Source organism: Sceloporus occidentalis, unplaced genomic scaffold (assembly GCF_023333645.1).
Source record: "Sceloporus occidentalis isolate IW3139 unplaced genomic scaffold, rSceOcc1.0.p SCAF_2, whole genome shotgun sequence".
In the NCBI taxonomy this organism is placed as follows: Eukaryota; Metazoa; Chordata; class Lepidosauria; order Squamata; family Phrynosomatidae; genus Sceloporus; species Sceloporus occidentalis.
The window spans coordinates 212,545,017-212,559,040 of record NW_028316982.1 but is presented as its reverse complement, the minus strand read 5'-3'; the positions used below and the strand labels follow the sequence as shown (position 1 = coordinate 212,559,040).

The 14,024-nt window shown below is 38.7% G+C and overlaps 1 protein-coding gene across 4 annotated transcripts in view; it reads left to right on the top strand.

The window, feature by feature from the left end:
• Nucleotides 1–14,024, top strand: part of USP25 (ubiquitin specific peptidase 25) — a 92,734-nt gene that overhangs the window by 21,354 nt on the left and 57,356 nt on the right. For 3 of the 4 annotated variants that reach the window (XM_089512168.1, XM_089512169.1, XM_089512170.1), the window contains exons 4-5: nucleotides 3,362–3,485; nucleotides 5,476–5,638. In XM_089512168.1, the coding sequence (XP_089368294.1) occupies nucleotides 3,362–3,485; nucleotides 5,476–5,638 (287 nt within the window). Of the gene's footprint in view, nucleotides 1–3,361; nucleotides 3,486–5,475; nucleotides 5,639–14,024 lie in introns of those variants that run through there. The other variant, XM_089512171.1, reaches the window with a different exon arrangement.

Genomic DNA, 14,024 nt, shown 5'->3' with positions numbered 1-14,024 from the left:
GTGCTTTGCGATATCATATGCATACAGTTGGCCCTCCATATCCATGGATTTTTTATCCATTGATTCAACCATCCATGGCTTGAAAATATTGAAAAAATATATAAAGCAAACCTTGATTTTGCCATTTTATATAAGGGACATCATTTTACTCTGCCACTGTATTTAATGGAAATTAAGCATCCACATAGTTTGACATCCATAGAGGGTCTTGGAACCAAACCCCAGCAGATAACAAGGCTCCACTGTAATGATATATTCCAGTGCAACTGTGCTAGCAGGAATTTTCACTGTTAGTTTGGTGATAGATTTAGGCCTGTGGAATTATTCACAGGTAACATTTTTTTATGCACAGAATTACTGTGTGCAATGGTTTGCACACAACCATAGTCCCAAGAATGCCCTTGTCTATTTTGCTGTATGTATTGAAACATTTAATTAGAAAACTTTGCTGTGTACAGATGCCAGTAGCCTCATTGCTATGCCACTCATGCTCATAATTACTACAGTGAAAAAGTGATAGTTGTGTGTTTGAAATCCATTTAGAAGCAAGTATGTCTAAGCTTGAATAATTTTGATGCAACAATATTTAAAATTAAGACATACCATAAATGTATGTATTCATTTAATATCCCTCTTTCTTTCCAGTGCACAACCCAAGGTGGTTTGTAGCATGAATTAAAAGAGCATATAATTTAAAAAGTTACATGCTAAAAACACATTTAAAACAAATAAGTTGTCATTGTTAAAACTAAGCACTGAATTAAAACAAATTAAAAGCATTTTTTTAAAAAAAATCTAACAAGAGAAGGCAAAAAATATCTCCCCACTGGGAAAAAAACCTTTTCCATGATAGCTAGTTAGTTGCCAAAAAACAAAAAAAACAAAAAACAAAAAAACACTGTAAAAAGGGAGCAGAAACTAGGCCAGTCTAATATCCTTTAAAAAGGATCAACACAGTCCGTGAGCAAGCACCAAGTCGGCCTTTTCTTGTGCTTTCATCAAACATGGCTGCAAAGGCTGGTGGGACCCAGGCTGCTGCTACACTACACAATTAATGGAGTTTGACACCACTTACTGTCATGGCTCTGTCCTGGGATTTGTAGTTTGCGTGCTGACAGAAAAAGCTAAATATTTCATAAAACTACAAACCCAAAGTGTTGAGCCGTTACAGTTAAAACAATGTCAAACTGCATTGATTCTGCAGTGTAGATGCAGCCCAAGAAAAAAGCTTTCCTTAAGCATTAGGCAGGCTAGTATCGGGAAATATAGTCTTGAGATAGTCAGTACCCAGATTGTATGGGGCTTTGTAGGTCATACCAGCAGTGAACATTGCTATCACAACTTGAAACATAGCACTTCATAATCTAGAGCTGAATTTTAAGAGTGTGGTCTTCTGGATCACAGTGTTATGCTACAAGTGACATAACATTTACCTACTTTCATAATTTAGATTAAAATGTATTGTTCTTGAATAAGGAAAATATACAGTGTATCTATTGAGAAGCCCAGTGAAATTTGACCTTGTCTTGTTTTAGCAGATTCTGTAGGTATAACAATAGAAGTCGTTGTCTACAATGATATAATTCTTGCTGAAATAAAGGAAACAAGAGAATAATTCTTTGGAACGCACCTGGGATAGACAAGCTCTGAACTATGTAGTGACAGCTGCTTAAAGATATCCTGTTTGTTGGCTTTAAATGGGTGAAGAGCTCTAACCATGTGAAAAGCTATCATTCCAATAAGCCATTGATTGTCTCTAGGGTTCTGGTTTGTTGGTAACCTAACCATTCACATAGTTCCTGGAATCTTTGAGCACTTATAAGAACATAATACTGTTCAAACATTGGCACTGCATGGACAACTTTTTTGTGTTAGAGTTGCTGGTTGAATGCACTATATAATGTTGGTCCAGAAGTGTGTGTATTTATGTGAGTGCTTATTTATTTATTTTTTCACTGCTGTCACAGTTTTTCCCAAAAAACTAGGTTTAAAGGCAGCTGTCAGAAATTAAAACAAATACAGATAAAACACATACAAAGAAATAAGTCAAAACATACAAAACAAATTGTTTTTAATTATATGCTCTTTTAATTCAAGCTACAAACCACCTTGGGTTGTGCACAGGAAAGAAAGTAACATATTAAATAAATACATACTTTCATGGTATGTCTCAAATTTAAATATTGTTACATCAAAATTATCCAATTTTATTCAATTATTCGAGGTTAGACATACCTGCTTCTTAATGTAAGGATTTCAGACACATAACTATCACTATTTCATGAAGTTTTCACAAAGCAAAGTTTTCTGAAAAGTTATATTGCTAAATTGTGATTAAACTGGGTATTGAGTTAAAAAAATATAAAACAGATCCATTAAAAAGGATAAATATAAAATTCAATAAAATAGCTCCTGCAGGCAGGTTAAAAGCACCTACAGTCAGTTTGCAGAATACCAGTTGGAATTGAAACATTTGCACCTGGCAGTAGGACAGAGGAATGTAGTGACAGCTTAAATTTGAATTATTTATTTGGAAATATCTTGAAGATCATTTCCCCCCTTAATATACATAGTTCCTCTGCTAATGGAGATTCCTCACCATTGTTGTGTTCAGTTATTTTGACCAATTTGTTATCTGGTGGTCAACCCTGTGATGAGCTTTTCTGTTGTTAGCTAAGATAGTCATCTGGCAACAGACAGACATGCCTGTTACAGACTGCCAAAATAAAGCTGCTTCGGGTCTCTTTGGAGGTATGCTATTTAAATGATGCATGGGTCCTACGAATCCGGAAGCTGCACCCAAGCTGCACTCCAGTGCTTAGGAACGGAGTGTGGCTTTGGCGCGACCTCCGGACTCTTAGGACCCATGCATCATTTAAATAGCATACTTCCAAAGAGACCCGAAGCAGCTTTATTTTGGCAGTCTGTAACAGGCCACAGTCTGCTATTAGGGCCATATACAAAATCTTTTGAGCTTGATAGAGAATGCCAGAGTTTGTGCTCTCTAGCTAAGGGTCAATTTCTCTTTTTTAACTATTGTTATCCTGACATTAAACTGGAATTCCTTGGCTTGGTTAGATCCACATTAAAGTCTTCATGTCCAAACTAGTGCATAACAAGGGAGGAACAAGATAGGAGATTCTGCAGATATAAAGCCATGGCTTATGAACCTAGTTTAATGTGTCAAGTTATGGGAAAAAGCAGTAGGACGACATTAGTGTAGGTGATGTGTTAATTGAATGAAGAAGCTAATAACTGTAATAAATGTAACTGGTTTAAACTAATTCTGAGTAATCTAGATTGAGCCTTGCCTTTTATTTGTTGCAGTTTTAATTTTGAGAGATATTTTTTTGCTTTTCAGGTGTGATTGATCTCACAGGGGATGATAAAGATGATCTACAAAGGGCAATTGCCCTCAGTTTGGAAGAATCAAATAGGGCCTTCAGAGAGACTGGAATAACAGATGAGGAACAAGCCATTAGCAGGTAAACAAACAACTGATGTGAAAGGAATAGATGTTTTAAAGAATCTAACAGCCTTGATTTGTTTTTTGTTGTTTATTTTCTTTCTTTCTTTCTATAAATATTTATGACTCACCCTGTGTTCTCATACTATTGGTCTCATATCATGTCCTGGATTTTTTGTTTTTCTAGATTGTGTTCCATATACTGAAATCATGCTTTGTAAAAGTTCATTATAATCTAAATTCAGTTGCTGTAGCCAACTAAAGTAGACACATTTAATCATTGGGATTTACATAGTTATCATGCACCAGTCAGTTCAGTTGATGAATTCAGTATATGACTGCCAGTTGCTGTAGTTCTGCTGAAAAGAATTTGTGACTTTAAATTTTTATAACTGAGATTTCAGAATATTTCAGGATAAGAAAATTAGGGTGGTTATTTACTTCAGATAAATGATTATCCAAGAGATGGCAAAGACCCACTAAAATGCTGCTTAAGTTCATGCATGTTTTCACTAATAATAAGACAGGTACAAGTCAAGTTACTTGGCTATATTGGTGCTCCCATTGATAAGGGAACTTTCCCACCTTTATTTTATTTGTTTAAGTCATTTGCTGCAGTCTGAAAATCCTTGGGGCAATATACAATTGATAAAAATATTAAAATATTAAATACATAAATAAAACCCCTTATAGACAGACTAACAATTCCTGTGTATGAAACGTTTTAAAACTGGAGACAATTAAAAGCATCCAAAATAGCCACACCTAATTCTAAGATGTTATTTGGAAAGGAGCTTCACAGTCAGTGGAATACAGTAGAGAGAAAACCCATATACCCACTACCTTGTTGTGTGGTGAGACCTGTAACGGCCTCTACAGAGAATATTGAATTTCAGGCATGCTGATATGGAAGAAGTTGGGTTTTTTTTTAACTATTCTGACCCAAAACTATTTGTATAGCAAATTCTCCTAGTAAAGCTCCCTTGAGAACAACTCTAGGAACCTGGAAACCACTTCTTATTTTATGTTAAGAGATTATGCCCCACATGCCATTCCTGATTAAAAAAAAAGACATTATGTGAATTTATAATCTTGTCAGTTGTGTCGCACATGTATGAACTTGCTGCTTTTACATTGCTGCATACCTATCTTAGAATTGCTAGTAGTTATTAGTGGAGTTATTTTGGTTATTGCAAATAAAGTCTTTAAAATTCCTCCAGAAAATTGGATAGCTTTCTGACAGAGTTGTCCAGTAAGGTGATTTGTTGAAAGTAGGCATATTTCCATTTTTATCACAGTTTACTACATCTATGATTCCTTATTTTTGTTTTTTTAAAATGTGTATACAGAAGCATAGAAGTTCATATTAGTAGTACAGTTGGCCCTTTTTATACACGGATTCAAACATCCATGGTTTGAAAGTGTTAAAAAAAAAGTATAAATTTCAAATATCAAACTTTGATTTTCCATTTTTTATAAGGGACACCATTTTGCTATGTCATATTTAATGGGACTTGAGCATACATGGATTTTGTTATACATGAGGGATCTTGGATCAAACCCCAGTGTATAACAAGGGTCCACTGTAAATCATAAATATTGCTTGTGCTTTTAACTTAGCATGATATATTGTGGAAATCAGTACAGTTGGCCCTCCTTGTAGGTGGGCTTGCCTTCCACAGCTTTGAGCTCATGCGGAAGGTAAGCCCAGGCAGAAATAATAGGGTGCGTACTTGCACCCTGTGAGCCGCCGTGAGCACATGCCCCATCATTCCCTATGGGGCTTGAGCATATGCTCTTTTCCCCATATGTGTGTGTGTGTGGGGGGGGGGTCCAGAACGGATCCCCCTGTGAATGGGGAGAGCAGACTGTACCTAAATTTCTTAGTAGTTATCTGGGAAATCTGTTCTTACATGACCTACTTTTTGGAATTGCTGTGTTTACTGTCATATCATAACCTTCAATGGTCTTTCTCCTTACTTTCCTAATTATATTGTTTGTTTTCTAAGAGTTTTAGAAGCCAGCATAGCAGAAAACAAGGCAAGCCTGAAAAGGACACATCCAGAAGTATGGAGCGACTCACCAAACCCTTATGATAGAAAACGTCAAGATAATTGCCCAGTGGGATTAAAAAATGTTGGCAACACATGTTGGTTCAGTGCAGTTATACAGGTAATGTAGCCTTACATATATATACATGTTTAAACACACATCTATATAAATTTTGAACCATAGTTTCTACAAATCAACTATATGCAGGAAATAATTGTTTGAAATGCACAAAGATGTTGCTCTACCAAAATGAAGGTGGAAAAAGCAGGATTTTGAAGCATTTTTTATACTGAACACACATTTCACGGTTCCACACATGGAATGTTCCAGAGATTAGTAGCATTTGGTGGGAACCCCTCCTACTTCAGGCATGGGCATAAATAGCACCAAGAGCTCCTCCATCTCAGTTCCTTTTCAGCCTTTGTGGTATCTACATCTCAGATAGCTTCGAGTGGTGTGCAAGGGTTCCCACCCCCTTTATTATTCTTTCACTTTCCTTGTTTCTTTCCTCTACATTTTAAAAAAGTAATAGTTCATCTGTCCCCGCACTCCCAGTCTGACATTTACTTTTGCACTGCCTCAGGGGCTCATTTCAAAAACTGTGTTTCCTGTAGTGGGAAGATTGTTAGTTCAGCTAGCCGCTCATAGTGTTTGTTTTGCCTGGGTGATGGCCATTTGGTTCATTCTTGTGCTATTTATAAGTGGTTTACAGTTCATAGATCAAGAAACAAGTCTCTGCCGGCTTCACCTTTATCTTTGGGAATAGTCTCTGAAAGTTGCAGATACCACCACACTTCCATTCTGCTTTGGTGTCAATCTGTAAGAGACTCCCACCTCAAAAGTTCTCTTAGTCTGATTATCTATGGCCTCAGCATCAGACCCAGCCAGATCCAATATTTCACCACTTGAGGAGATCATGATGTGTCCTCCTCCTCCTTCAGGCAGATCTGCATACCTGAAGCCTGGAAAAATGCAGACGAGGGCTGACCAATTCAGTGTGCCCACGCCAGGAAAGGAAGAAAGCAAAGGGTAAAGGGAAGACTGGAGCAACAACAGTTATTGTGGTATTGACCTTTGTTCTTGGTTCATCTCCCAGCTTTGCTCTGTCTGATTTCCTTGACCATGGACTTGGCCTGGATCCACAGTTTGGGTCAAATTGAGGAATAAATGATATAGGAGATGGCTTGGATAGCACATGACCAGCTCTCAATAGAGGAATCAGTATGAGTTGTCACTACTCAGCCTCCTCCCTCTTTTCACTCTCTCCCCTTCATAGGGGCAGTTCTGGACTTCTGACTTCCTTAGGCATTCCTGCCAGCAGAAAGAATGCACATGATTTGGTTCTTGCTGTTATAAATTCTACACATGAGACTAGTGATGGCTCGACTGGTCATGAAGCTGTTTGGCCTGTTTGCTTCCACTATGACAGTCTCTCTGTGTGCATGGCTGCAATTCCATTCCTTCAGCTATGGTTCCTGTGCCACTTCAACCCCAGGTGTAATCCTCATCCCCAGACCGCTACGTCTTCCTTCACAGATCCGCTCAGCCCTATTCTGGTGGCTCCAATCAGTCAGTCTTTTCTAAGGCAGGCCCTTTTACCCCACCCCAGCCATCAGTCCTCATAACTCCAGATGTGAGTTGCTCAGTGTGGGGTACACACTGAGCCAATCTCACACTTTGTGATCATTGATAGTGGAGAGGAGTTACCATATCAGTGCCCTGGAGATGTTTGCTATCATGAAAACCCTCAAGGCATTCCAGGGCAGCATCCAAGGAAGAATAATGCAGGTAGTCTCAGACAACATAACCCCAGTATTCTACATAGACAAGCAGAGGAGGGGTTGAGATCCTCTACAGTGAACGTTCTTGCTGACAACTGTGGACCGGGTGCATTTGCAGAGCCACACTTCCATTGGCTCTTCATGCTCCTGGGAGAAGACAGTCACCTGACAAACTCACTGAGTTGCACGGCAAGGGGTGCATGTGCAAATTCTGTGCTGTCATGCCTTTGTGGCCAGCCATCTGTAGAATGTTTGCTTCCAGGTTGAAGTGGAAGTGCAAATATTTCTTCATCAGAGGAGGTCATGTCCATGACACTCTGAGTGACATCTTTCCCCAGCACTGGTTGGGCTCTCTGCTGTACTTGTTTACACCCTTTCCCTTATTCACCAAAATACCAGTCAGATTTCAAGATGACATGACCGAGTGCATCCTCATAGCTCCTTTGTGCCCAGACAGCCCTGTTTTGCAACACTTGTAGATGTGTCATCACAAAGACCTTCAGCTCCTATACTTTTCCACACTTTTCACACACTTGAAAGGGAGTGTGAGGCATCCAGATCTTAAGATCTGGATGTCTTATAAAACCATAGATGCTTCTATACATTTGATCTTACATGCCTTTTGAAAGCCCTTAACTCCTCCTACACCATCAAATGGTGTTGTTTTTGTGTGTTTGCTGAGGCTTCATCTCTTTCCCCATCACTCACTATAAAAAAACAGTAATTATTTCTCTTCTTCACTTGAAAGACATGGGTATTACCCTTTCTCCTTGTGCTTTTACCTCGTAGCTTATAGTAGCATACCAACTGGCCAGTCACTCTGCCTCAATGCTTTTCTATCTTAGCTGACGAAGAAGCCCTTTGAAGCAATGGCAGCCACAGATTTCTGGTTTCTCAAGCTCAAAACAATTTTTTCTCATAGCAGATGCTTCTGCAAAGTGGGCTGGTAAACTTTGTGCTCTTCTGTCAGACCAATCCTATACAATTTTCCATAAGGACAAGGTAGTGTTAGGATTTGATCCAACATTTCTTCTTAAGGTTTCCCATTCCACCTTAAGATGGTTTCCCCATTCCATTTTAACCAAGATTTTGTACTACTGGCCTTCCATCAAAATTCTTCTTCGCAATTGAAAAAGGCCTTGCATTTTCTCAATGTCTGGTGTGCTTGAGCTTACTGTACTCACTGTACAGCTCATATGAAGAAATCCCCATGACTGTTGTTCTGCTATGGTGGTCAGATGGTGGTTCCCTGGCTCTTCACAGAGGCTGACCAAATGAATAGTTGAATTGATAAATTTGTCCTACCAGCTTGCCAAGAAATCTCAGCTGTTGGGCCTCTATTCCCATTTGAGCTGTGAAATGTCCACATCCCATGCATGGCTGCAGGGTGTTTCCCTGCCAGATGTATGCAGATTAGTTACTTGGATTCAGTCTTCAACTTTTGTACAACACTACATACACTGTGAGGCTCAGGTGGATGCATCCTTTGGAAGGGTGGTACTGTTCTATCCTCGACTGATCTCCCCTACCTAAGATAAATTAGCTAATTACCTATTTGTGTGAGGCACAGAGACCATAAAGAAGAAGAAGTTGCTTACATGTAACTGTGGTTCTTCGAGTGGACATCTGTGCCTTCACACAACCCTCCCTCCCCTCTTTTTCTTCAGGCCTTGCGGAATTGAGGGGGTGTAGCTGTTGGTGCTATTTATTATCTCCCGAAGGCATTCTCTAGAACATTCCATGTGTGGATCTGCACAGGCATGAGGCCCATTTGTGTGAGGACACAGAGGACCAGTCAAAGAACCACAGTTACAGGTAAGCCACCTGTTCTTTCAGGAGCAGGGGAGAGGCAGGTGGGCTATAATTGACTGTTGATGGAAAGGGGGGGGGGGGGTGATTCATTGCCACTGAGGCAGTTGGGAAACTGTTTTCTGTCCTGATCCCCCCTCTCACTCCCGTATTAATGAACCTGATAGAATTTTCACTGCCAAAATAAATTAAAAAATGGAGCTCACTAAGCCCACAAACACAACATAGCTGGTTTTCCACTTATTCAGTAAGTGATTTAATTTGTTATTAGCACTGTTTACTGTTCCTTGCAGGGCCTGTCCTCTATTATGCCTAGGATTCATCTGGATGAATGTGCTTGCCCTATGTGTGTATTTTCAAAATTCATGCCAAGGAAGTATTGCCAGTTAGAAACAGAACTATGCTTTAATATTGAATAGATTAATGGAATATTTTTGTGTTCAACCAATATTATTCTTGTAAAATAAGCATCATGTGTTTATATGTCATAAGTGTAAAAGCATTATTCAAGTATTCAAATTGAATAAGGATGAATAAGAATTAGGATGGGGGACACCTGGCTGAATGAAACTACATGTGAAAGGGATCTGGGAGTCCAAGTAGACCACAAGTTGAACATGAGTCAACAGTGCGATGCGGCAGCTAAAAAGGCCAATGCAATTTTAGGCTGCATCAATAAAAGTATAGTGTCTAGATCAAGAGAAGTAATAGTGCCACTGTATTCTGCTCTGGTCAGGCCCCACCTGGAATATTGTATCCAGTTCTGGGCGCCACAATTCAAAAAGGACATTGAGAAACTGGAGCATGTCCAAAGGAGGGCAACTAAAATGGTGAAAGGTCTGGAAACCTTGCCCTATGAGGAATGACTCAGGGAGCTGGAGATGTTTAGCCTGGAGAAAAGAAGGTTAAGAGGTGATATGATAGCCCTGTTTAAATATTTGAAAGGATGTCATATTGAGGAGGGAGCAAGCTTGTTTTCTGCTGCTCCAGAGAACAAGACCCGGAACAATGGATGCAAGCTACAGGAAAAGAGATTCCACTTCAACATTAGGAAGAACTTCCTGACAGTAAGGGCTGTTCGACAGTGGAACACACTCCCTCGGAGTGTAGTGGAGTCTCCTTCCTTGGAGGTCTTTAAGCAGAGGCTAGATGGCCATCTATTGGGGATGCTTTGATTGGATTTCCTGCATGGCAGGGGGTTGGACTGGATGGCCCGTGCGGTCTCTTCCAATTCTATGATTCTATGATTATACTTCTCTGCTTTTGGAGCAGGTGCTGTAATTATTACATACCATAATATTGCAACTTCACTCAGTTGTGACATAACTTAGTCCCCCTGGGAAATACATGTGGGACTCCTTCCTTTATGCAAGTTGGCAAGGGCTCTGCCCTAACACTGAGCAACAGTTCTTCCAGCACTTTGTCATACCGTTGCAGCATACACTTCTATGTGTGATGCTATAGTTGAGCTATGTCCTTGGATGTGGAAGTTTGTGTGGTACTTTTTCTTATATAAAGTCCATTCCTATTCTTTGTAATAATACATCATGCTGTTAAAAAAGAAAGGTTCGTTCATTTTTCAGCCTCACCCCTTGTACTTTACAGTGTTCTTGTGTGTGTCTCTAAGTGGTGAAGACCGAATCTTCTCCATAGGCTCTAAACACATGTTTCACTCCCAGCCTCTTATTAATTACAGCCAAAATGCAACTTTGTAGAAGCAATATGAAAGTAACTGTCCTTCACATACATTGTGAAAATATGAAGCAGAATAATTTGAAAATCTGCTAATAGTTTAGTATAATACAGCAGTTTTATGGTAGCAGAAGTATTTATTCTTGTGTCTGTTTTGTTTAATAACCAGAGGGGTGACTTTTCAGTTAACTATTCCAGTTTACTTCATGTGGGATAAATTTGGATATTACCTACTACAGTATTTATTTAACCACAGGATTGATAGGCTCCTTAGGTTGCGTCAACTGTGTGACAGTATTTCATGCTTTCCCCAGGAGTCATTTGAAACCTGACACATTTTAATAGAGGTCAGCAATGTGTAATGTTGCTTTCATTAATCTGTGACGTGCTGTGTGGAATAGTACTAAGATAAAATGAAAACAAATCTAACACTAGTGTTACAAGTTTCCCTTTGGAAACATGTCCTAATGGAGTTTAATTTTATTGATATATGCTTTATGAATCATTTCCTTTGTTGTTCTTCACTTGTAACATGAGCCAAAAGTTTATTTTTGTTCAGTTGGTAGCTTCTCATCTGCCAGAAAAGCAAAGTCCCTTTCAACATTCTGTTACATCATGTGGGAACCTAAATTCTTCGTGGTGAAATAATCTTTTTTTGAAAACCTATTTCCTTGAGGCTTCCTGTCACACTGGTATCATGGCTCAGTAGTTTGAAACTTTGCTTTCATACGTCCATTTTAGTAGTGAACCTAATAATATCCAATGCTGGATGTGAAGATCCAAAATAGGTCTTTTGCTAATTTATAATAATATCTGCTTCTAAACATTTGTGGGATTCAAGATGATCTACTGTAATTTATTGTAGTTTTTGTTGTTGCTGTTGTGGTAAGCCAACCGCAGTATCTCATCTGCTCTTGACAGTATGAAACATATGACATTAATATGCTTGTTGATGTTCTTACTTTTTTTTTAACCCTTTTCTCTTTGTCCTAAGCATGCCTGTACTCTAAGGAGCTATTTTAAGTATTCCAGGTGTAAGATGCTGGGGAATATAGATAGGGTTGTGTCCCCCCCCCCCCCCCCCATTTCTGACATTATCCCTCCGTGATAACTGTCATCCTACGGCCTGCAAGGGAGTGAAGAGGCAGGCCCAGCTCCATCAGGGCTAGCCTGAAGAAAGAGAGCCCTCCCTCCATGGCATCTGCTTTGGTAGAGGCCTCAGAGGGAGAGAAGAACCTCATCCCCTTTCCCACCACCGTTCCCTTCTCCTTTCGTGTCATGTCTTTTAGATCGTAAGCCTGAGTGCAGGGAACCGTCTAATTAAAAATAATAATTGTAAGCCACTCTGATAGCCTTTAGGGCTGAATGGCGGGATATAAATACCATAAATAAAATAAAATAAATAATATTCAATGTTGTTTCTCCTGTGATGTAAACTCTGATTTGTAAAGGCTTCACCTTTTATTCCAGTGGCTATCAGGAAACAAAATCATTATTTTGGAATTAAGGGTGTTTTTGTATGATCTCTTGCCTTGCCTTGGGTTGTCTTAACAGGACAGAAAAAATGGATGGGCTACATGTACCCCATCTCTCTCTTTTAAAAAAACAAAAACAAAACAGTTTTAATGGCCATTGAAGCCTCTGAGTGGGCTGATTTTAACCATTCCCACACTCCAGGCTTGCTCTAGGCTTATGGGAGGATTTTTCACAACTGGAAGTTACCTTATTTTGAAAAAAGCCCCCACAAGCCTGGGACACCAGAAATGTGTGTTGGGGCCAGGGAGAGGATGACCTGGGGTGATTTGTTTTGTATTCCATACTTTCTGCATCCTGAGGTAGGCCATGACTCCCATTGGTTACAAGTGAATTCCTTAGGATAACACAGGGTCAAAATATTTTGAAAGGTAAATTGTTTGTCCCGAAACAAGTAGTTGGAATTTACAAAACTGTTGTGACAAACTGTGACTTTCGGAAATCATGACAGAGAATGATGGGCTTGTAATCCAGTGAAGGCATTTTTAACCATGCCTTGACAGTTGGCTCTCTGTATGAAGTTATTCATTCTCAGTTACATTAATACTCAAAATGTTTGTTCATTCCAATAGGATTGGTTGGTTTAACTACAGCCGGCCCTTCTTATACACAGATTTTTTATACACGGATTCAAGTATCCATGGTTTGAAAATGTTCCAAAAAATATAAATTTCAAATATCAAACCTTGATTTTCCATTTTTTATAAGGGACACCATTTTGCTATGTCATTATATTTAATGGGACTTGAGCATCCACAGATTTTGTTATACACGAGGGATCTCGGAACCAAACCCCAGTGTATAACAAGGGTCCACTGTATTAATTAAAAATATTTCAGTTGAATTTAATTATGAAAGCACAGCTGCTCTGATTTTAATAGATTCACTGTATATGATATGAAAGAGGAAGTATTAAAACATCTTCTCACTCATCTTTACTATCAGCTTCTAGATTCATAGTGCTATGATTCCACTCTGGTTGGTGTCTTCCCATCCTACGGAATTCTGGAATTTACTTGTAGGGATTTAGGTTGTACCTGTCCAAATGATGAATCCCTGCATCCCATAGGATGCAGTTACATCAATTATAATGGAATCATAGCACTATAACTGAGTGGTATGAAAAGGCCAGAGGTTTGAGTGCATATACATTTATCACCAGTCTGGTATTCATATTTATTATTATTATTATTATTATTATTATTATTTGGTAAGCAATCTGATTTACCAATCCCCATTTGACATACTGCTTTTATTTTCTCTCTTCTTTTCTTATCCTTCTTGTTTTGAATAAATTTGCATTCCAGATAGTTAGTTGCCCTATCCTTAAAGATGGACAGAATTCACATTTGGGCATGAACTAGTAGATTCCTTGTACATTCACAAACAATAAAAAATCGAAGCAATCATTTTGGAGAATGTTTGTTGCTACAATAAAAAATCAAAGAGGAAAAACTGCTATTTTATCTACAAATTTACAGCATTATATAAATAAAGCATAATAGTAATGATAATAATAATATTATAATAATAATATTTCAGTGACTCAATTCCACTCTTCCTAATGATTACGATCCATGTTCTTTTTTGCTTCAAGGAACATAAGTAAAGTTTCTAAGGAGGGAAGACAATAACAATAACAAAAACAACAATAACAATTTTGATTCCACCTTTATCCCAAAATTGTGACT